Source organism: Centruroides sculpturatus, unplaced genomic scaffold (genome assembly GCF_000671375.1).
Source record: "Centruroides sculpturatus isolate CEXI.00-Female unplaced genomic scaffold, Cexi_2.0 scaffold919, whole genome shotgun sequence".
NCBI classification, from domain to species: Eukaryota; Metazoa; Arthropoda; class Arachnida; order Scorpiones; family Buthidae; genus Centruroides; species Centruroides sculpturatus.
This window is the reverse complement of record NW_019385088.1, coordinates 63697-87390: the sequence shown is the minus strand read 5'-3', so window position 1 is coordinate 87390 and position 23694 is coordinate 63697. Positions and strand designations below refer to the sequence as shown.

General features: G+C 30.0%; 1 protein-coding gene across 2 annotated transcripts in view; it reads left to right on the top strand.

The window, feature by feature from the left end:
* Positions 1-23694, top strand: part of LOC111634511 (beta-arrestin-1-like) — a 74220-nt gene that overhangs the window by 3025 nt on the left and 47501 nt on the right. For both annotated transcript variants that reach the window (XM_023379306.1, XM_023379307.1), the window contains exon 2: positions 12827-12973. In XM_023379306.1, the coding sequence (XP_023235074.1) occupies positions 12933-12973 (41 nt within the window). In that variant the 5' untranslated portion in view covers positions 12827-12932. The remainder of the gene's footprint in view (positions 1-12826; positions 12974-23694) is intronic.

Below are 23694 nucleotides of genomic sequence, written 5' to 3'. Positions count from 1 at the left end.
CATCTATCTAATATAGCATAATAAAAAAAATAATCTTTTGTTAGCCAAAAGGTTGCTTCGATAATGATTCATCATAATTATAAATATACATATTTGAAATAACAGATCTAAACAAACAAGAAAATGAAGCCATTATCAATCAGCTAAAATATTTTTAATGGAATTTAGAAACTTTTAATTTAATATTCTGAAATTCAATGCTCTATACCAAATGTTTCTCAGTTTTTTTTTTTATATCTTTAGCCCCTTTTGAGCTTAATATTTTTTTCCCCCTCTGTAATAGCAGCTGATTTTCATAAATTTTGCATTGCAGATGACATTGTTAACATTAAATCATATAACTTTCAACCTTCAAATTCAAAATATATATAGTACTGTACATACAGTGTTACTATATACATTTGCTACTTTTTAAAATACTCAAGTTTAGCTCACATTAGATTTTATGCCAGTTTCTGGAATGAACAAATGGTGGTGCTAAATTGAAATTTTACAGTAATGCACTCTATATATCTACATTCATATTTAAACAGTAAACATTGTTTGAAAAAAAAAAGATGAAAATGACATGCTTTGGGTACACACATAAGATTCAACGTTCTCATATCTTTGTTTACAAGAAACAAATGTGCGTATATTGTCTGATAGCAAACATTTTAGGTTCAAAATTTACTTATCAAATTTACTTTTGTATTTTATTTAAACACACTTTTATTAATTTACATACATTTTTCTATTAATTTACTTATTTAAGTTTGATCATTTACATATAATTTTAATATTTAATTTTGATTATGGTCCCCCATAGAGTTTGCTCTGGCTCCCCAAAGTTGATTTTTGGTCTGTTGCTCTCTTGAAATGTTCTGTGACTGGTTGAGAAACAATGCTCTATCCTTCCTGATACTTAGAAACAGGATTTCCTAAAATTAATTTCCTAAAAAAATTTCTAAATTTAATATTTTGTCTCCTTTATAATGGTTTGGGTTTTGCTATATATAATTATACATAATACTTACATATATTAACATATAATATATATAGTAATATTATCATGCATAGTTTTTTTTATGTAATAAAAATTCACAAAATTTAAACTATATAAAAATAAAACATTTGGTTAAATTAACTTTCCATACAATTTTTACATTAGTTAACAATTTATATAATAATATACTGTACAATCAACAAAACCTCTAACATCTACTAACCAACTTTAATATAAGAATTAACAAACATTTTTGATTTTAAAAACAAGATCTGTATCAGGTCAACAATGATATTCTAAATTTTCCAATTTAGAATATCATTGTTGACTTGATACAGATGAGAATGCACAGAACACATTACTGTAATAATTCTTGATTCCTAAATCAGTCAATGCCAATGTCTATCACAGTAAATTTATTATATTTACAAGCTAAAATTTATCTTTAACATAAAGTTTAAAATTATACAGTGAACATTTGGTTAAATTATCTTGACATATCTTGAATGTTTGTACATAGTTTCCTCTGATATCTGAAAGCACAATGTTCCAATGAAATCTTTTACAAGATAAACTGGATTAAAGCAATGAAGCAATTAATTTACGTCGGAAAAATTTTTGAGCATTTCCAAACCAAAAAAGTAGCCTACCAGAGCATATCAAACAACAGGTTTTTTTTCCTGTGATATATTATTTGGAGACAAGGGCATCAGAACTATGTAATTTTGGAATCTATAGAAAAAGTATGAAAGTTTCATTTAAAGCTTTTTTTTTTTTAATAGTACATGACAGCCAAAGATTTGAATTGAGTCAAATTGTTCAGTTCTTCCCCCTGCAATTGTTCAAATGACTATGAAAGATGTACGACTTAATTTGGGAAGAGAAATGTGGTTTTAGCAAGCTGCTGCTTTATCACATTTCATCATGGATATGGGTATACCTTTAAAATTTGGTGACAGTTAGATAGGTTGAAGAGGGCTCATTTGATGGACTATGAGACTGAGAATATGCAAACTCTCCGCTACAGTGACTATTGAAATATGCAGATTTAGTGTTGTAAAGAGAATAAATAAATACAAAACAAAACCAAAAAATTAATATTTAGAAATAGAATAAATAAATGATTAGAACAAAATAAATATTTATTTATAAATATTTATAAATGATTATTTAATTATTTCTATAATTTTAAATCGTGACAAATATATAATAATAATGAATTTCTTATGGAATATATATCTTATAGAAGTGTAAACAAGTTGAACATTTAATAAAATAAACACAGATAAAATAGTGTAATTATTACATCATTTTTATAGATAAAATAGTGTAATTATTACATTGATCAATGGTTTGAATCAATTCAAAGCTTTAACTGTGTGACTTTTAATAGGTACATGTTATACAAAATGCTTTAAATAAAAGTTTCTTTTTTCACAGAAACCTAAAATATATACTTTTCTCAAGGATTCCATTTGAAGTTGTTTTCTCCCCCATGAAAGAGGACGAGGAGCAGTATAATTTTTACAAAGCTTCTTAGAAAACAAAGAATTAAAACAAAAAGAGTGCCTTCATTGATTAAGTTTATAACACATGATGCTTGCAAATTAAAAAATTAAACATTAATATTTTGTTTTTATTCAATCTTGATAATATGAGTAAATTGTCTTATTAGTGAATGGTAACTTGGATTTTGTATATATTTATTTTATAAAAAAGTATTTGAATTAACATTAAAATGACTTAGATAGACAGAAATTTTAATTTTTAGTTTATTTATTACCATGAAATGAGAGTAGATTTTAATAGATGTTATTGATAACACTATCCAACACATAATATTGTTAAATATATTATTACTAACATAAAAAATAAATTTATGAAGTCAGCAAAGTCTAGTATTTTTTTATATATTGAAAAACCAGGATTGAAAGAGATTATTATATTTACTCAAATATATATATATATATTATTTTCAAGTCAGTCTGTATTACATTAAAACAAATTACATTGCAATCTAATAAACAGAAACATGATATTTTAAACAGCTTCAATCTAATTAATCTGATATTAAATTGAAAGATTTTTTTGTTTTAGTAGAATACCAGGAATTGCATCTAGTTATCTGATAACTAGAACATATGTAGTTTTTTTGTGCACGTCTGACGAAAGAAGGATTATCTGATTCGTTTTTTGTGTTAACTGATCATTGAATAATCATAGAATTAGAAAATCTGAATGTCTTATTATCTAAACAAATCTTTCATTTTTTTTTAGTGTGCTTCTTGATGTTTTGATAACGTGAAATTCATCCGTGTAATAAAAAAAGAAGCAGCTTTAATGCATCAGTTTAGAAGTTAAGACGTTCATTCAAAATAAATATTTTAAGTTTAATTTATAAAATTAGAATGGAAATCTTTCAAATTTAGTTCAATGTCAGTTGATAAAGATCTAGAATGTTTCAGGATCAAATTTAAAGAGAAATACATCAAGGAGCTAGAATGGTTGCTATTTAAACAACAGACAATGAACTATAGGATAAATGGAGAACTTTACGATAACAGAATTTACACAATTCCATATTTTATTAAAACATTTTTACATAGAAAACCCTTGGAATGTAAAAATAGGCTTTATTGGATGGGGATTCCTGTAATGAAAACAGAATTTTAGATTTCATAAATTTTTGTAATAAACAAATTTTATAATTGATTAACCTATATTTTACAAAGATATTAGTCACGAATACAATTTTTATATATGTGAGAAAATTCCAAAAATATTTGAAATGTTTAACATTTTCATATTGTATTATGTATATATAAGTAGATAATATGTAATAATAATACTCAATAGAATAGAAAGAATTGGACATGAATATAACATGACAACAAATCCAATTTTGTATAATAAACAATTAATTCTGCATATAAATGAATATATTCAAACAACCCAGATAATCCATAGCTGTATTACATCCCAAATGGCCTGTCGATAGCTATTTGATTATGTAATTCTCACTTTATATTTCAAACTCGCAGGATCTAAATACAGTACTGTCTCAATCACCTTTGTTCCAGCTTAATTGATTTAATCAATTAAGTTTGTTGAGATAGTACTGAGTTTGAAATATGTACAATTATTTTTAATATTACTTGTGGATTTAATAAAGCAATGCTCAACATTACAATTTATAATGTATAATAAGAAAGCCATACGCTAGCAATTTCAGTAATGTTAGTTTTAAGTAATGATCAGTTTAAAACTATACAGATTTATAGCAGAATCCAATTGGAACCTTTACTTCAAATTAACTTATTGTATATGTCATGTCATCAGTAACTTATAAAAGGATTATAACAATACCTGAAAAAAGAAATATTAAAACATTGAATTTCAGAATTACTCTTCAATTGCGGGTTAACTTATTAAAATAAAATTTTGAGTACTTAAAAATAGAAATAATACTTTAAGTATATTTATAATGTACATTTAATAAATAAAAATTAATAGTCCTGTAGAACACTAGATTCTAGATCTGTATTATATAAAGCCTAATTTAACAACACTTTTTTTTTTTGTTTTTGTATTTCTTTCTGCACTATGCATTTTGGGTTACTTCACCAGCTGCCACTATTAAAAGGATTTATTCATTTAAAAGAAAGTTTTTATCCTTAAACAATTTACAAAAAGTAAATTTTTTTCCTGAAGTACAATAGCAAGAAAATCATTTGTAAACCATTCCTATTCTATGATGATTCTAAAAACACTTGTATATGCATACATCCATTAAAATTTCAAGTTTACCTTTAAAAAAGTGGTTCTGAAACAATGGAAACGTTTCTTATGAGTATGTCTGAAATAGTACACAAATTTCCTTTTAAAAAAAATTTTAAATTTGAACATAATTAAAATTTTTTAACATGTCAAACATCTTTTTATATAAATACAATAAAATTCTGATTATGGAACTAATTGGGGCTAGAGGTGGTTTGGATAAACAAAAATTTAGATAACCAAACTCCAAACTGTAAATGATGGGAAAAAAGTTTACGCAAATGCATTGTCAAGCTAATAAAATAAAAATTGCAAACAAAGGTTGTAGAACAATTCTTTATTGGAAGAAACAATTGCTTATTTCACTTGACACAAAGATAGAACTTCATTTCTTTTCTGCTAGATCCCTGTTTGCTAATTCTGCTAGATTTCTTCTCTTTGAAGAAAAGCAGTTGAGTAGAAACCACTGATTGCTTATCATACCATGTCATTGTTTCTAACATGGCAAATGTATTACATGCATTGGACCTGCTTTATGTTGTTCTTGCTTTTATTGCCAGTTTTGTTTTTACATGTTTACTAATTTCACTCTCACTTGCTACAGTTTCATTGTCAATTGAGACTTGATCATTAATATCTGCATCAGTCATTTATATTCATCATCATCACTATTGATCTTTTGGATGTGAGCATTCAGAGTTTAATAGGAAAAAGTTTATAAATTCACTGATTTCATTCTGAGTTGTTTCTTCTGTATCTACAGATCTGAACAGAGCATATTCTGATCCTTTTTCAGATTGTATGTTGTCAATGACTCAAGCTTCAGCAGACATGCTTCAGAAAAAACAATAACATTTTCTTCCAAGCGTAAAAATGTAGAATTTGTTTCCTATACATTCTCTTCACTTTCTTATTGATTTATTGGTTGAACTAATACTGTTATGTTTAGTGGAAACTATATCACCTCAAATTCATTGTCAACTGACTTTTTAACACACAGCTGATGGATGAAACAGTACTATACATTATCAAGTAACATAAAAATTTTGCTTATTTTTCTTAGTTTTTGTGATGCCTTTTAATGCTCAGCATAGTATTTAGTATATCATTCACAAACAAAGATTGAAGTTCATTCATGCATTTTTTTGTCTTGTATAAACAGTAAATATGCAGGCAGTATTTTTAAAACAATGAAGTTTTTTAGACTTCAATCAATAACAATGACAATACTTGAGTAACAATGGCTTTTTCACAAACTACTAATGTAGTGATTTGCTCTTTGCTAATTTTAAAACCAGAAGTTGTGAATTCCTGTTGAATTTGTTGGCAGTTGTGTTATTTCAGATGACTACTTTCCTTCAATGTGGCATTTTCTTATTCTTTGTCATGATGAAGTTTGGGCCACTGTTGCTAACTTTGAAGTCAGGAACTCTTAAGTGATTATATGTGTGTAATATATTTTCAAACAAAGAGCCCAGTATTGGGGTTTCATTGCTTCTTTGAAGGAATTACAAATGAACTGCATGGTCAATTGTTGTTCCATTTGCATCTCTCATCATTTTTTCTTTTATTTGATCATCATCAGAGTCAAATTTTGTAGTAAATTCTAAGATGGCATGTTGGCTGGCTTTTATGGCTGATATCTTCACCTTTCTTACATTATACTTGAAACTTTTAGCTAAAAGAAACTCCACTTTCTACTTTGTCTAAATGGTTTGATGATCTTTAGTTTTGATTCTGCTGTCAGCATTTTAAGCTTCCTTTTAGATGATATCATAAGAGCACTTCCAAAAATAACTGCCACAATATCTGTAAACAAAACACAAAAGCAGTACACAACATTTCAGTGAAGGTTCTTGAGAATACTCTTTCCTTCTATGATTTTCAAACATCTCTTTTCATCATGATCTTCTTGTTATCATTCTGCAAATGTCTCACTTGCCAGCAAGGTGTATCCTCTTATATTCCTTGCTTTTTTTGTGTGTTGTGCATCTCTAATTTCTATTAGAGACTTTTAAGTGTGGACTTCTTTATTTAGTTACCTTTGTTTACAGGTGTGGTGATATAGGAGTGACCACAGTCTGGGACACTTGTTGAGAACTTTTTGTGTGGAAGGAAAAAAGACTGCCCAGTTTGAATGATCAGTATTCAGATAATTGGAGTTCTGCTATAAATAATAAATCATAAGTGCCACTGAATTTAAATGTTACATTCAGATATGCTGATATTAATAAAATTGGATTTCTGAAAATGTTTGTGCAGATTAAACAAGAGTGATACTACACTGGAGTAAAGTAAATAACAAATGTATCGGAGAGCCTGTTATTGGTGTGCTTCTCGGAAAAAACAGAGCGTTACGAGCATTTTCGAACTTGGAAGTTCTTTCCAAGTTCGAAAACGTTCATAACGCTCTGTTTTTTCTGAGAAGCACATCAGTAACAGTCTCCCTGGTACGTTTGTTGTTTATGCAGATTTAGAAAGTTTCAATTTATAAAGTATTAAAACCTTTAGAAAAATGTAATTGCCAAAATGAATGAAAAAATTATAAAATGATAAGTTAAAGAAAAATTTTGACATGGATGTAAAAAGTGAAATTCTGTTAATGTTTTGGTAATACTGCATTCTGAAGATTAGAAAAAATTCTTAATGTTATTAAATTATAAGATATGTCTGCATAGTTAAAACAAAAAAATAATTGTACTGAAAATTATTGAATGTTTACTAATTAATTAGTAAACTTGTAAATGTGACTTAGAAATGTTGCAGTTTCTTAAATTAAAAATTAATTCATAATTAAGATTTAAATCAATGAAAAACACTACAAATCCAGGAAGGAATATTTATTTAATAAATAAACAAACATTTTTGGCAGTTTTTAATGGTCGCCATCAGATTGATACATTCTAAAATAGAACAAAATATGAAACATACATTTCAAAAACAAAAAAAAAGAAAAAGTCCAACTTCAAATACGATCCTTCTTTACGAATTTTTTCTTGTTGATTTTAATGTAGATTTTTGTGGCGATACTTAAGATTTAAATTTTGATATGGATGGAAAAAGTCCGTCATCCAGATTGGAATTTAAACTCATAATTTTTGCATACGTCTTTTCATTCAGCTTGATTATATATTTCAACAGACTAGATTAAAATATATTATGCTTTAAAAATTTAAACTAAAAAAATGTTAAGTGAATTAAATTATTTATATTTCAAATACTAATGTCTCCTATTAATAATTTTATTATTAAGTAGGTGACTTGAGCTAAATAGAATTCATTCCATATGTTAAATTTTATCATTGTTACTACAAAACATATTTCACTTTCAGAACACACGTATTTTACATTCCCGTTATTGTTGACTTGTAAATACTGTATTTGTAAAATGATTATATTAAAGAACATCCATTTTACCCGAAACTAAGATTTGCTTAGTGATAAAAAATTGTACCGAAGCATGCCATTGAAATTGTACTGACTCTAAATATAAAAAAGTAGTTCATGAATGTTTTATATTGTAATTTTAATATTTATAAAAGTAGAATCAGTAGTGAAGAGGTTTTTTTTAATTCGGAGATTTTTAAAATGTGATGAATATTGTATGATTCAAGAATAGATTTTAATCATGTGGTCACTATTTAAAATGAATGAGAATTATCAATCATCATCATTATTAATTAATGGTAATATTGATCTCTATTGGTTAGTAAAATTTTAGATTTTTTTTATGCAAATCAATTTTTCTTATGTTCATATTTAATATATTTTTATTTTATCTTCAAACTTTAATATAAAGGTTAAACAAATTTTGAATATTTAACATAATTTTGTGTCTATAAAAAGACATTTCTAATTTTATTGATCTAAATTACTATTGATTTCATTATAAAATGAATAAAAAATATTTAAGTGGAGGTTAATTTTTTCTGTGATCAGAACAGATTTTACCACTGAGCATGTAACTATTTAAAGCATAAAAAAAGTTTTTTTTTTTTTAACTTTTATAATATGTTATAAATAAAACTTAGCTTAGGCTATATCACAATGAAAACCATTTTCATCAAATCCCATGAGAGTATCAAATGTTCATATTTGAAGTTCAAAAAAATATTAAAGTGTATTTGGATATAATTTAAAATTTAGCAAAAGTGTAATAATATAAATATCCTGTGTCTGTTCTTTACCAACTAATGAATGTCTTTTATTTGGTGGAATGTGCATCTCTATGGTAACTATGTTCAAATTCATATTTTGTTATAATAGTCTGTTAAGAGCATCTATGTATTTTAAACATTTTTTGTATTTAGAACTTTTAGCTTCTTAATGTATATTTGTTGCCATAAAAATTAGTGCACCAAGAAGTAGTAGTTGGAATTGAATGAAATTGTACATATGTAAGTGTAACAGTGATTACAGTATAAATAAGAGATCACAAAACGAAAGCAAAAGGATCATTTATTGCACGAAAAAATACAAATGAAAGGAGATTCTAGTATCCTGTTGGGCCACCACTAGCGCGAATACATGATGATAAGGCATGGATAAGGGTGATAAGGGCAGGCATGGAGGCATACAGGTGCTGTATGGTGTCCTATGGTATCTGTCCACAGTTGCTGTAAGCAGTCCTCTAGAGTTAGACAGCCAAATTCCTAGGCCGTCCCAGACAAGTTCAATCGATGACAAATCGGGACCAGGCAAGTTGGGAAAGTGTGGCAATGTGGCAGAGGCAGTCCTGTGACACCCTTTCTGTGTTTGGTTGAGCATTATCTTGTTGGAAAATGGATCTTGGGAACACTGTCATCAGAATCAACACATGTGGCTGCAGGATGTCACTAACATACTGCTGGCCTGTCATGGTTCCTTGGATCACTATTAGAGGTGACTTCTTGTTGTATGTGATGACACTCCAGCTGTGGGGGCTGTGTGCTGCTCCAAAGTGTAGGCAGGATTGAGACATTCACCATGGGGCTTCCAGATACAAACATGGCCATCGTCAGTGCCCAAACTGAATACGGATTCATTGCTGTAGATGACCCAGCTTATTTTCCATTATGGTTCACTCCCGTAGGGATTGACACCACTCAAATGGAGTCAATGGTGGGTAGTGTCAATGGCAGCACATGTAATGGCTGCTGTGATACCAAATGTTCCTCATTCAGGCACCTTGAAGTTGTAAGGACAGACAGGAGCTTGTAATGATGGCACCACCTGTGTCTAGATGGTGGGCAACAACAATACAGTTGGCTGTGTGCGTGCTTGTTGGATTATCAGAAGTTTTCTCAGGCTAGTGGTCTGCCAAGGGCATCCTGAGCCTGGGTGCCTTGTGCACAAGCTCTGTCTCGTCCACTGGTCTCAACACATCTGCAATGTTGTCAGAATGGCCTAGATGATGGGCTATTCAGCGAGATGGCCATCTGGCTTCTCTCAACCGGATGATAACAGAGTTTGAGAGGGGAAGCCTTCTCAAACTCTGTTAGTTGTTCATATGGTCTTCAGTTGTGACATAAAGGCATCTCTAGTGATACAGCATTCCTCTGCAACAGGCAAACAATAGACAGGATGCCTTTGTGTATTTTTTATAGGCGAAGGGGGATACAGTTTAACATCGCGTAATACTCTGTTGGTATTACGCGATGAGCCATAATACTATCCATTTCCATATCTGCTTGTGACTTATCTGCATGCCAAGTTTTGTAGCAATACGAGAACTCCTTCCTTGGTGCCCTAATTTTTATGGCAATGAATGTGTTTTGTTTTTTGTATTTTAGTATTTTATCAATTTTTTGCTGAGGGGCTTGTTATACATAGGCGGAAGGAAATCTACTGTCAATCAGTACTTCCTGTTGTAGATGAAATAAATAATCATGACATTTTAGTTTTTTCTGTTACTGTTTAGTATAGTTGGTTTTTTCCAGAAATGTAGTGATGAGAAAAAAAAATATTGTTTTTTTTTATTTGATAAATTGTAGTACAGTATGTGATAATATTTTGCAGTGTATTTTAGTTAACTTTAATCTGAATCATAGCATTGGAAGTAACCGAGATTTTTTATTGTAAGTGAATCAAAGAAGAAAAATTATTAAAAATATAAAATTATATTTGAAAATTGAAACTAGTTACTGGAAGAAAAATCACAAAAGAGGAAACAAAACCTTTAAGTTCCAACAGATTACTTAAGTTTAATATGGCTAATATTTTTGGTTGTATGTATTGACAATCATCAGGTAGTTCTATGAACAATATGTACTTAAATGAATTTGGAACTACTGTTCAAAAAATGGAACATATAGTATGATTGGTCAGAATTGAAATGAATGCTGTTTACATAGAAAAATTACTTCATTGTATACAAAACCAAGATTTACATAACATTTACTATAACATTACATATTAAAGTATAGTAAACAGACAGTACAGAAGAGGATACACCATTTTGCTCGTTCAGAATTTTATAAAACATTCACCAGGTACACAAAATAACATTAGTGTCTTACCCAATTTGTAAATTTCTAATTACTCTATGTAGTTTAGGTCACGAGATTATGTATACATCTCAATATCTTGGTCTTTTGGAAGTTTACTTCCATAAGCTGATCAGTGACATCATAAAAACAGGTAATCCAGTGACTGCTCTAGTCACTGGATTACCTGTTTTTATGGTTAGCTCATGTTGTTTGATCTTTTGTTCCAAGGAAACAGGAGGTGGCTCCTCAGTCAGTGTTGAACCTGTAGTCTATGACTAGAACACAGTATATCCCAGTATATGCTGCAGGATGATTGGATGTTTATCGTTCCTAAGAAGTTTGTAAACCATGGATTTCTTTTACAACACACACATTGATGATTATTAGTCTCAATTTATTACCTTCAGGTTGTTTACAGATGTTTTGTGTGCCATAACATGCCACAATATTGCCTGAATACTCATGCTCACTCACCTATTTCTTAATGTAATCTAATTCATTATTTCTGTCAATGTTATAGGAACAATAGGTGTAAGCTCATTTAAGAAAAGCTTGGAAGGTCATAACTGGTGGTGGTTGTGGAATTTTTTCATAATAAAGAGAAGGCAGCTAGATTTTCTGTATATCTTAGTGGAAATCTGTCAGTCTTGGAAAGTGATCTCTATGTGTAAAAAAAAAAGTGCTATATGTTAGCTTTGCAAAATGTTAGGCCATAATGGTTGATTTTACACAAAAAGCTTGGTAAATCAGGTTTCCTGTATCATATTATGAGAATTATCTATATATCTGGTATACAAGACTGTGTTGAATGTAAGTAGGAAGACAGCTTGTTGTTAGGCTCTTACAACCTTAATCTGTATACCTAGACAGTGTAATTATGTAGCCATAATTATATTTAAGAATAGGAATTTAAATAAATATAGAATTAATCATTACTTTCCATTTTATATGTTTAAATTCTTATTCCCGAATCTGAATTAGTATATAAATTAGTTTAATTTGCTTGCATTAAATTTTCCTATTGGATTACAAGTGTGATTTACTTAATCTGTTCAAAAGAAATTGCAGTTTGGTTATGTGAATGTATGTTAAAGAAAAAAAAAATGGATAAGAGAATGAAAACATTCAAGATGCAAATGAAATACATTTTAGTGGTTTACTTTGTATTTAATTAGGTCAAAATAAAATTGAACTATTGTTGATTAGGAATGTGCTAAGTAAAATTTTGATATTACTGTTGGACTTACTATCAAGATTCCTTCGGTACATTGATATTTCGGTACATCAATATCAAATATCGAAATAGTGAATGGCAGTATACCAAAATGTCGGACATTGATATTGTAAACGTATATCGATTTTGGTTTGATATATTGGTTATCAGCACAGCACTATTACTAACCTCTTCAACAAAAGATGAAGATACTCATATTATTATTTAAATTTTCACTTATTCAATAATAGTTTATTGTAAATACAATCAACTATCTGCTTGTTTTGTGAATAAAAATTATTTTTTTCAATGTTATATGTATATTTAAGAAGCTATACTTCAACTTAATGATTTTAAATGTTTACTTTTTTTAATATATTTCAGAAAAATAACTACTGGTCCAATTTACAATCAGTTGTCTCTCTGTTACTGATCGGTAGATTTTATAGTCAGCTGCCTGCTTATTCTGCATGCTCCTAATTAATTTGTCATGGAAGGTTCAGAAGATGGAAATAAGAGGCCTGGTACTAGGTAAATAAATTTTTGTAAAGTTAAAAATTATGAACAATTCATAAATTTAAATGAAAAATTGAATTTATAATCCTAATTTTAAAGTTTACTATTTTTGAAGTTATCTGTCATATTCTTCAAAGCATTTGACATGAAATAAGCAAATATTTTTGATTTATAAAGTTATATTTGATGATTTTTTCTCTCACTGTATTAAAAATATTTTAAATTCTTATTTAAGTACATACTGAAACATTAACTTGAAAAAAACTATAAAAAATATAATTAAACATTTATTTAAATTAATGTTTTCTTTAGTAAAGGTTTTTATGTAATGTTTGCTCAATTTTACTTAAATGTAAATTATTTTTTACACTTTCTTTGTGATGATTTCATCAGATAAAATCATTTTTGTTGTATTTATTATATCAATCAAATTTTGAAACTGCTATATCTTGGAGTTAAGTTGAATTGTTTCCCCCGCCATGGTGTGTGTGTTAGTGTATATACAGTCAAAACTGTCTATAGTGAAAACCTGTCATTAACAGAATATAATTTACATTACTTTTTGCAAAAAAATTCAAGGGACCGAAGAAATTATTATCCCAAAAAGACCACAAAGAAAAAAAAAAAGCAAAAAATGGCTTTCGTGCTATTTGACCACTACGCGTTGCGGTGATTAAGAAAAACCATAATGCATTCTGAATGTTAGCTGATGTAACCATGATACGATGGACAAGTTGTAACAGGCGCATTGAAAACAGCCGCCAAGTTTGTGTTGTGTTCATTCTTGACTGTCATTTTTGAATGTGAACATTTGTGCACTAATTATGGCTAGTAAAAATTATATATTTTATGATAAATTAAGTGAATTAATGAAGACAAGTACTGATCAGTTTTTTCATTAGTGATAAATGTTACTTCAGCAAACAAAACAGGCTCAGCTGCTTAAAAAAGCAACCAATCTCTATCAACAGAGCAGTATTGTCATCTTAAATGGTATCATGTCTTAAAAATTGGTGACACTGAAAAATTGAGTGAAAGTGGATAGCATTTGTGATAGCACAGGACACAAATGGACAAGGGGTAAGTAGGTTGATCAAAAGAATTGAGACATTTTGTCTTTTTGATTTTTTTTTATATGATTTTTGTTAGCACTGCACAGTAGGCCAAAACTGTAATTTGAGGGACATAGGTTTTTTCTTGTTTCACATTTCTTTTTGTTTCTTGCTTTATTACGTGGTTAATATAAGAATAGGAAGAATAGTTTGCAAGTAAAATTTATTATTTGATATTATTATTATGTTAAATAAAATAGATCTCCTTTTTTCATTTTGGCAAAAGGCACAGATAGTGCTTGTGCTATTGATGATGTTTGACTGAAAAATCAGGTTGGATGAAATTTTTAAAAAAATCGGCCAAGTTTGTGTCGGACATGCATTAATTAACTCAGGATTCTGTAGCATGTTAAATAACCTATTTTCATCTATCATTTTCAGGCCTTCAAATCAAGGCTTATTTCACAAACCGCCAAATTAAGTTTGTTGGTAACTGAAAATTACAGATATGTAAAAAAACTATTTAACATATCTTGTTCAAAACAATTTTTGTTGAAAGTGTTTAAGTGCTACTATCATGATTTTCTGCTGATTTTTTTTAATCACATGGTGGAAAGTTAGATGAGGGGGACACATTTTGAAAGTTAACATGAATTTAGGAGTTCGTATCTCACAAAATATTCACCTGAATAAAAAAGTCACTTAAGGACATCTTTTTATTTTTAATGACCTATCCAACGATACCTCAGGCAATGAACTGCATGAAAAAAATTTTCATCCCTCAGTTTTATGTATGGAGAGCTACCCCTAAATTATTATTTGTTCATGATTTCACTTCGTTATTATATGACCGTTTATACCAGGATGTTCAATAGGTAATGCACATAGGTCTTTTTCTTACTCAAGATTTATTTTTTTTACAAATCCAAATATACTACATTATTCCCCATTTAATTGGCTACATCTACCTTTATTCCACATAGTCTCCATTTAAATCTATGAGAGGCCTTATACCATCTGGCTGCCAGAGCCTGTATGCCAGTTTGGTACCACTCAGCTGGTCTCTCAGCCACTTCCTCACATCTTCTATGATTTGCTCATCATTGTCATACCTTCCCTTGGATAGCATCCTTCAGGGGCCTAAAGAAATTGAAGTCAGAAAGTGCAAGATCTGGACTGTAGGGTGGATGAAGAAGGGTAGTCCATCCAAGATTTGTGATCTCTTGATGCATGTGCAGGCTAGTGTGTGGCCTCCTGTTATCGTGTTGAAGGAGAATTTGGTTAACATCTTTATGGGGACAAACATGCCTAAATTGTTTCTTCAACTTCTTCAGAGTGTTGTAAACCTTGTAGTTTGTTTCACCAGGTGGCAATGTGTCACTCAGAATTATACCTTCAGAATCCCAGAACACTGTGGCCATAATCTTGCCCACTGAGGGTCATGATTTGAACTTTTTCTTCCTAGGGGAATTTTTGTGAAGCCACTCCATGAATTGTTGTTTGGTCTCAGGTTCAAAATGATGAATCCAGGTCTCATCTCCTGTGACAGTCCTGGATAAGAAATCTTCATCAGTTTCATGATGTTCAAGCAACTCTGCACAAATGGTCCTTCTTTGCTCCTTATTGTTTTTAGTTAGGCACTTAGGGACCCACTTGGCACAAACCTTTGAATAACCTAAGCAATGGATAATTGTGTTGGCACTACCTATAGAGATGCCTAGTTGAGCAACAAGTTGTTTGGTTGTTACTCACCTGTTGTCTCGAATAAGCCTATTGGTGTGTTGAACTGTCTCCGGAGTCACATCAGTGTGTGGCCGTCCCAAGCATGGAAGATCTGACAGTCTTGCTTTACCTTGTTCTGTCATTGACACTCTACTAACCCAATAACTGACAGTACTCCTATTCACTGCTTCATCCCCATGGACATGTAACTATCTGTGAATGTTTGAGATGGTCTTGTGCTCTACAAAATGAAATTCAGTCACAGCTCTCTGCTTTGAATGTGTCTCATGTGTATCTGCTATTTTAAAACTAAACTACACTACCACCATTTAATGGAAATAACGGAAACTTCGTGCCATTATACAACATATGTTAAAAATACATTATGCAAAGTTTTGCTCAATTCCAATGAAAGGCAGCCAAGAAATAAAATTATGTGCATTATTTATTGAATGGCCCTTGTATAAGACACCTGCATGTGAAATTTTATCAGAATCGATGGAATGATGACTGAGTTATAAGTGTGTGGCATACGGATGGACATGACGAAACTATAAGGATTCCGTTTTTGTCATTTGGCTACGGAATCCTAAAAATGTTGAATCAACTTGTGGAATTATTTTATTTATTATTTTTGTTGCAGTTATGGAAGCTGAACTGAAAAAGAAATGCCGTAATATTACATGTCAAATTATAAACTTATACCTAAGGTTGTGAACAATGTCCACTGAGAAAAAGATACCAAAATGTGGTTTAGTGGTGAGATCTATTTCGTCTGACAGCATGAATTTCTGATGTCAACTTGATTTAATTGACATGCAGTCTGAAGCAATCAAAGATTATCAATTTATCATGAATTATCAAGATCACTTGACTAAATTTACAATTCTTTGTTTTCTGAAAATGAAAACTGCCAAAGTAGCTTATCAACTTTTGGATATACAGTGGAACCTCGGTATACGACCTTAATCTGTTTCTGATGTTTGGACTTATACCTAATTGGACGTATACCAAACCAACCTTTCCCATAAGAAATAATGTAAAAATGATTAATCCGTTCTCATGTAAAAAAAAAAAGTGGCTGGCTTTAAACACCTCGCTTTCTTTACTAGTTCCTGCTTGATTTTTCATGAGATCAGCATGTATCTTTTTAGCTTTCTCGCAAATAATTGGTTCTGATACGCTGTCTCCAGCACATTTTTTTCAATTATACAAAGCAAAAGCAATTTCTCAACATAATCTAATGTCTTTGATCTCTGTTTAGAAATTGATTTAACCCTTTTTGCTACGTTATCAGATTTTATAATGTCTTTATTTTTCACGATTGTCGATATCGTCGTTCTCGGAATACGGTATGCAACAGTTAAAGTCTTGAACACGCATATATTTCTCAACAATCTCTTCTATCAGTTCCATTGTGATTCTAGTAATTTTTTTTTTTTTTGTTGTCTGTTGCTTTTTCAGTTGCCTTTTTGCAATTCATGATTAATAAAAATAATAAAATTTTACATACAAATTAAAATCAGAATAAATTTAACAAAGTCATAAACCATTGCACTGCAAACGTCTAGTCTGGCCTAGTACACCGATACTGCTACTTGTTCATAGATGGCGCGTATAATTGAATTAAGTCGTATACCAAGCAAAATTTGTTTCGTCCAAACAGGATGTATTTCGAATTGGACGTATTTTAAAGCAGACGTATACCGAGGTACCACTGTATTTTGTTTGTTCAGTGCCCCATGTATATTGCAAAGCAACAATGGTTGTGAATTTGCTAACAAAATAATTAACAATTTAGCAGCAATGTAGCCCAGGATGAAACTTGTTCATGGAAAACCTCGACATTCTCAAAGTCAAGGTTTGGTTGACAGGTCAAATCAAGACATCCATGACATGTTAGTAGCTTGGATGACTGGCAATAATTCACAGAAGTGGTCAGAAGGACTGTGATTTATTCATAGTAAAAAGAACCATGATCTGTATTTGGCAATTAAGACAAGTCTGTGTGAAGCTATGTTTCGATTGCCACAAAAAAATCGGACTTGCAGATTTATCTATTACTAGTGATATATACACTTCCATAGAAACTGAAGAAGAATTACAAGAACTACTACTTTCTACTTCCAAAAATGATGATCAAAAAAACTAGAACGATATAGATGATGATAAACAGTTAAAAGAAGTTAAGAAAGCACAAAATGAAAATGTTGAAGAAGTCATAGAAGTATTAGAGAAGAAAGATGATAAGGAAATCACAAAAAAATTGACAAACAAAGATATTATTTTAGAAAAAGCTGAAAATTTAAATATAAGAAAAATGTGTTCTTTGTGAAAATGAAGCCCTTGAGCTCACAAGTGTTCAGTGTCATGAATATATTCATGTTATCTATGGAGAAAACAACAAGAATGAGGGATTTGGTGCAAATGTTACTTGCAAGCTCTGTTTAAGAAAGAACAGCATCAATGCTGAGATAGAATGTGCCAAATTTGGCGTAGAGAAACCGGCACATAAAATGATTTCACTATCCAACTCAAAATTTCCTGCAGTTGAAATTGGTTCGAATGTTTTAGAATGCCTGATTTTAATAGGGGAAGTGCAGTTTCCAGAAATGTTTTAGCTGCTGTTATGAACATTAATCCATCATCTATCGGTTAGAAAACAAGGAAGGTCTTCTTGATCAACTTTATGCTTGTAATAAATTTACAATTTCTGAGAGTAACTTTATTAACATTCAGGACGTACCCTCAACTTCATTAACACTTCATTCAGCATCCATGTTAACATCTGGAAGTAAGCTATGGTTTATAATGTGTCACCTGTAAAAGATACTGTCCAAAATCTTCTAAACCGAATATCGGTATTTTGCACAAAATCGTACTTACTAAACCTTTATTGTCCGGTACTTGTTTGTTTTTATGAATAGTTAAGAAGTACCGGACAATAAAGGTTTAGTAAGTACGATTTTATGCAAAAGATACTGTATTGATAAAAAATGCAAATTTTGCTCAAAGAACATAAAATGCAATTTGAAATGTCACGGTAATAGTTCTTATAAAAATAAATAACTGCAATATTCTTGATTCTCATAAAAAAGAATGATTTATTAATAAAAGTTCCTGACAAAGTAATTAGTTTAGTAAATTAGTTGTTTGAAAATGTTGACATCTTGAGTACTGCAATAGATTTTTGTGAATGATTAAATCTTGTTCAAAAGTAACCAAGTTAAATTTCTGTATGTGGTGAATAATTTTATTAACTACTTATATAAGATGATTGAAGATAAATAAGTCATAATGAAAAAGAAAGTTTTATTTTCTTATCATTACATTATTAGTTAACATCCAGAATTTGCGGTGGCTTTTAACCATAATAAAACCGCAATGGTTTTTAACTTTAGCAGCTGATTTTTATGTCATCGTGTAGAGTGCATCAAGCACCTACTAGTACATGTAGTTTGACCTTTAGCACTTTTAAGCAAAATAAAAAAAAAACCAAATGTATATTTTTCTCCATACATTTTATTTCTTTGAAATTTTTTTAAGTACGAAAATAAAATTTTTAGGAAAACTTGTAGAACTAATGTTGTTCAGCATTAAAAATTGTAAATAAAAATGTTTAGAGGCTAGAACCCGTATTTTAAAGTTACAAATCACTCTGAGTTGTTCGTGGTTGCATCAGCTAATGTTCAGAATGCATTATGGCTTTTCTTAATCACCGCAATGCGTAGTGGTCAAATATCATGAAAGCTATGACGGGAATTTAGCTTTGTGGTCTTTTTGAGTTAGTCACAACATGTTGTGGCTGTTTTTACAAGTGCCACAATGCAAATATCGTGTTGTGGATGATTTAGAGAGACCACAATGCATTATGGATGTTTTTTCCACTTAGTGAGCATTTTCATTTTTTGGGCCTAACACACAAAGCATCATCTTTCATTGCCATTTTGAAAGTAGTAGTAAATCAGATGCAGAAAATGATTCTAGGATATTCTGCAGTATTCCAACTACTTTCAAATTATAGCCCATGAAAAAGTAAATTGGTTGTTAGCTACAGCCTAAGATATTTTTTCCAAACACCTGTTAGAAGCATTAAGAATAAAATAACATTGTCATAGTTTTGGTTTGTTGTAGGTGGCTTGTTTGAGTTTGTAAACGGCTAATGAAATTTTTGTCTAATACTGTATTTACTTGAATAATCTTGCATACTTTCCAAAAATCGTAACAAAAAAAATTGGTGCATGATTTATTCCAAACGAATTTGGTGATGCAACCTGTGAAGCCAGAAAAATTGACGTGGAGTAAAGCTAAACTCAAGCAGTATGCTGGTTCTTAGTGGGTTTTTTTTTTGGACACACATTAGATGAAGTGAAGAAAGATCTCAGTACTGGAAAACTGATCGAGTAACCATTCATAGGGCAATCCTACATGCAGGATTTTTAAAAACTTTTCTTTATAATGTAGTTTATTAATTTTTACAATATAGGTAGAGTACCACAATACAATAGATTAAGGAGGAACTAAATAAGTACAAAAAAATTTTTCTAACATTTTTAATTCTTTTGAAATGGAGGGTGTTAAAGACCCTAAAAACCCTCATGTTTGCACAGGCTTGCCTGGAGGCTAGCATTCATGCTACAACTCTTAGATGTTTGCAAGGACATTACAAAGGATCAGTGTAATCAGTAGATGGCAAAGGCTGAACATTTGTATAAAGCAGGGAGTCACCAAACTTTTTTGATTGTTGACCCCCTACAACTTTTCTAAACCTCACATCGACCCCCACCAAAAAGTTTGTTACAAGCAAAAAAACCTCTTACGTATTATAATACATTTTTTTAATTTTACATTTTTATGAATAGGATGCTGATATAGGTATACTGTAGATTAATACTCAGACCAAATATTGTACAGTAGGATGGAGAATTCACTGATTTCGGCGTTATAAATGCTTTTTTTATCACAAGTACTTTCGATGAAATTTATAATCGTCATTGTCGGGAGAATAAATGTTTTAAAAGAATGTACAGAATATACTAAGAAGAAAATGTGTGTTCTGTTCTTCTTCTCAGTACAGTAGAGTGTTAGTTAACTCCAATTGGACTGTGTCATGCTGAATCAAACATTTTAGATACTAGATTAACTTTTAAAGTATAATTTTTTGTTTTTATATTTTTTCAATATAGTTATTCTGTTTGTAAAAAATAAAGAAATAATTTTTAATGATATAATAGCCACAATTATTATTATAAAAATTTTTGTTAGGCTTAACATCGACGAAAATTCAATGTGAAGCGACACACAACGGAGAAAAATTTAAACATGGGATATATGAATATACAATTATTGGGATATACTAATATACTATATTAATAATGTATTTTTTTGTACATAATTGGTTATCCAAAAAATCAATTTTCTGAACAACCCCAGTCCCCAATTGATTCAGATAATCGACACTCTACTGTATATTCTATGTTCTTTTAAAACATTTATTCACCTGATGATGATGATTATAAATTTCATCAAAAGTACTTGAAATAAAAAAGCATTTATAATGCTGAGATCAGTGAATTCTCCATCCTACTATGATATATATACATACATTTATTGTACAATATATATGTTAATAATCTTTGTAACTGACAATCAGTGAGATGATGGTGAGCTTCATGATACTTATTAAGATTAACAATATATAATACCATAATCCATTCTGGGATATCAATATTCTCTAAATCTGCTAAATGCTATACTATTAAATTAATATTCAAAAACATAATAATATGTATAGTTATATTTGTGAGTTTTAGTTTCAATTTCTCCATCAACCCCACCAATAATGTTATATTGACTTATTTGGTGACTGCTGGTATAAAGCCTTTGAGAAAGATAAAGTGGTCAGAAATTGCAATGACATGCAAATGATTTATGATTACCTGGACATGGATTTCACCAGGGTTGATAGTGAAAAGGCCAAGTATTTGGGATGTTCATACTGACTTCAATTCTGAAAAAGAAATGCATATATTCTTTAAGAAATGAAATCCCAATAACACTACCACTGCATGGTAAGAGCATCAATGGCAAATGACCAACTCAAAACAAACTCTTCTATCTTCCGTCTGCAGAATGTTTGCAGAAAAACAATGCATTGTATGGTAACTGTATGGCTGCTGTTCCACAGAAACTTAGCTTGTCTGAACTCTGTGTAATTAAACATATTACTGGACTTCAATTTTCAAATTGCAGACTTGTACATTCTCACTTTCATCTGTCTGCTCGTCTGTTCTTTATTAATTTCAAAAACAAAGTTAGCTTTCTATATCTGGTCTTGATTTTATGCATCTAAGGGGCTGGAGGCCATGGTTAACTATATATGAACTTTTGGTCTGGACCAGAAGTCGCATGAACTCCATTCAAAATTTTTACCTACTTTATAGAATGATAAATTTGGTATAGAATTGATCCTTATTATAAATTGAAATTAATAATATATCACTCAAACCTCTAAGGTGTACAATATTCACATGATCTCACATTTCAAAGTTAAAATATGATTAAAAATTGCAACTCAACATTGTAATGATATAACAATAACTAAATAAATTTTATTACTACTAATTTTAATTATTTAAAATGGAATTATTGTAAATATTAATTAGATAATATGAGGCAATTTCAATCAATTATTTTGTCATACATATCCAACTCTTCAAAGTTAAGAAGTAACCTTTTCTCAACACTTATACATGTATACTTATAACAACACTTATACTATTTGTCATACTTGCCACAGTTATCTTATTATATGGAGTGATTTAAATACACTAAATACTCCGTGCTGAAATATGAGCGTGTCTTATATGTCCGTGCATCTTAAATGCCATAAGATATGGTAAATTTAAACTGGCAACATAAAAAGTGAGAAATTCATTTTGCTACATAAATCTTGAATATATAATTTTGTTAATTTTAGATAATGCTCCTGATCACCAGCTAAACTAGATTACATGTGTCAAAATCCTATTCGAACATTTAAGACAAGATAATTTCAACCTAGAAGATCCAGAATTTCACTGTGATTATAGAAATGTGCTCTCATAAAAATACAGCAAGATGATAACTCCTTTTCAAATAAAATAATGAATAATATGCTATGGCACAAATGAAAGTTATAGCACTTAATTACAAACCTATCTAAACTGCCTGGTGATATAAATAGTGTAAAATGGTCAGCACATGTGGTGTCCTTGACACAGCAATAATGTAAACATTGGGAAACACATACATGTTTACAAGGTTGAATGTTAAAATAATTTTGTTATCTTATTTAATTATAAAATTAGATTTTTTGATGAATAGTTTTAAACGTGTGTAAATCAGTTGTTATTTAGACATCATTCATTAATGAAAAGTTTACATACATATTGTTACATGCAGATTTGTCTGAAATTATTATAAATATGAATTTTCTTAAAAAATATATTAGGATCAAGAAGCATATTGATGATGTGATTCATTGTAAAAATTGTTAGTGTTCTGCAGGAATCGTGCTTGTATAGAATATAAATTATATATTTAAAATGACCAGAAATTACTAATCGTATTGTCATTGGCCTGCTTATTTGCTTTTGTATATGGCAATGTGACGGAAGGTCAATCTGCTGAGAGGGAATTCCTCCTGGGAGGACTTTCTATGGGAAACTGGTCCTTATTTAGGTGTCACAAATGTGAAGAAAATCCAGAAAACTCCATGTGGTCATCCTGTTGGCAAGGTGCAAACACACGATCAACTACCAGTGTTCAATGGTTTTATCCACTCTGCCACTGGTGTGCTATTGTCATGGCCTTATTTAATTTAAGTCAATAATACTTTTCAAATTCTAAATTTGAAGAGCCAAGTAAAATCTACAAGTTTGTTATAATTATATACAAATTTAAATTAACAATATTTAATTT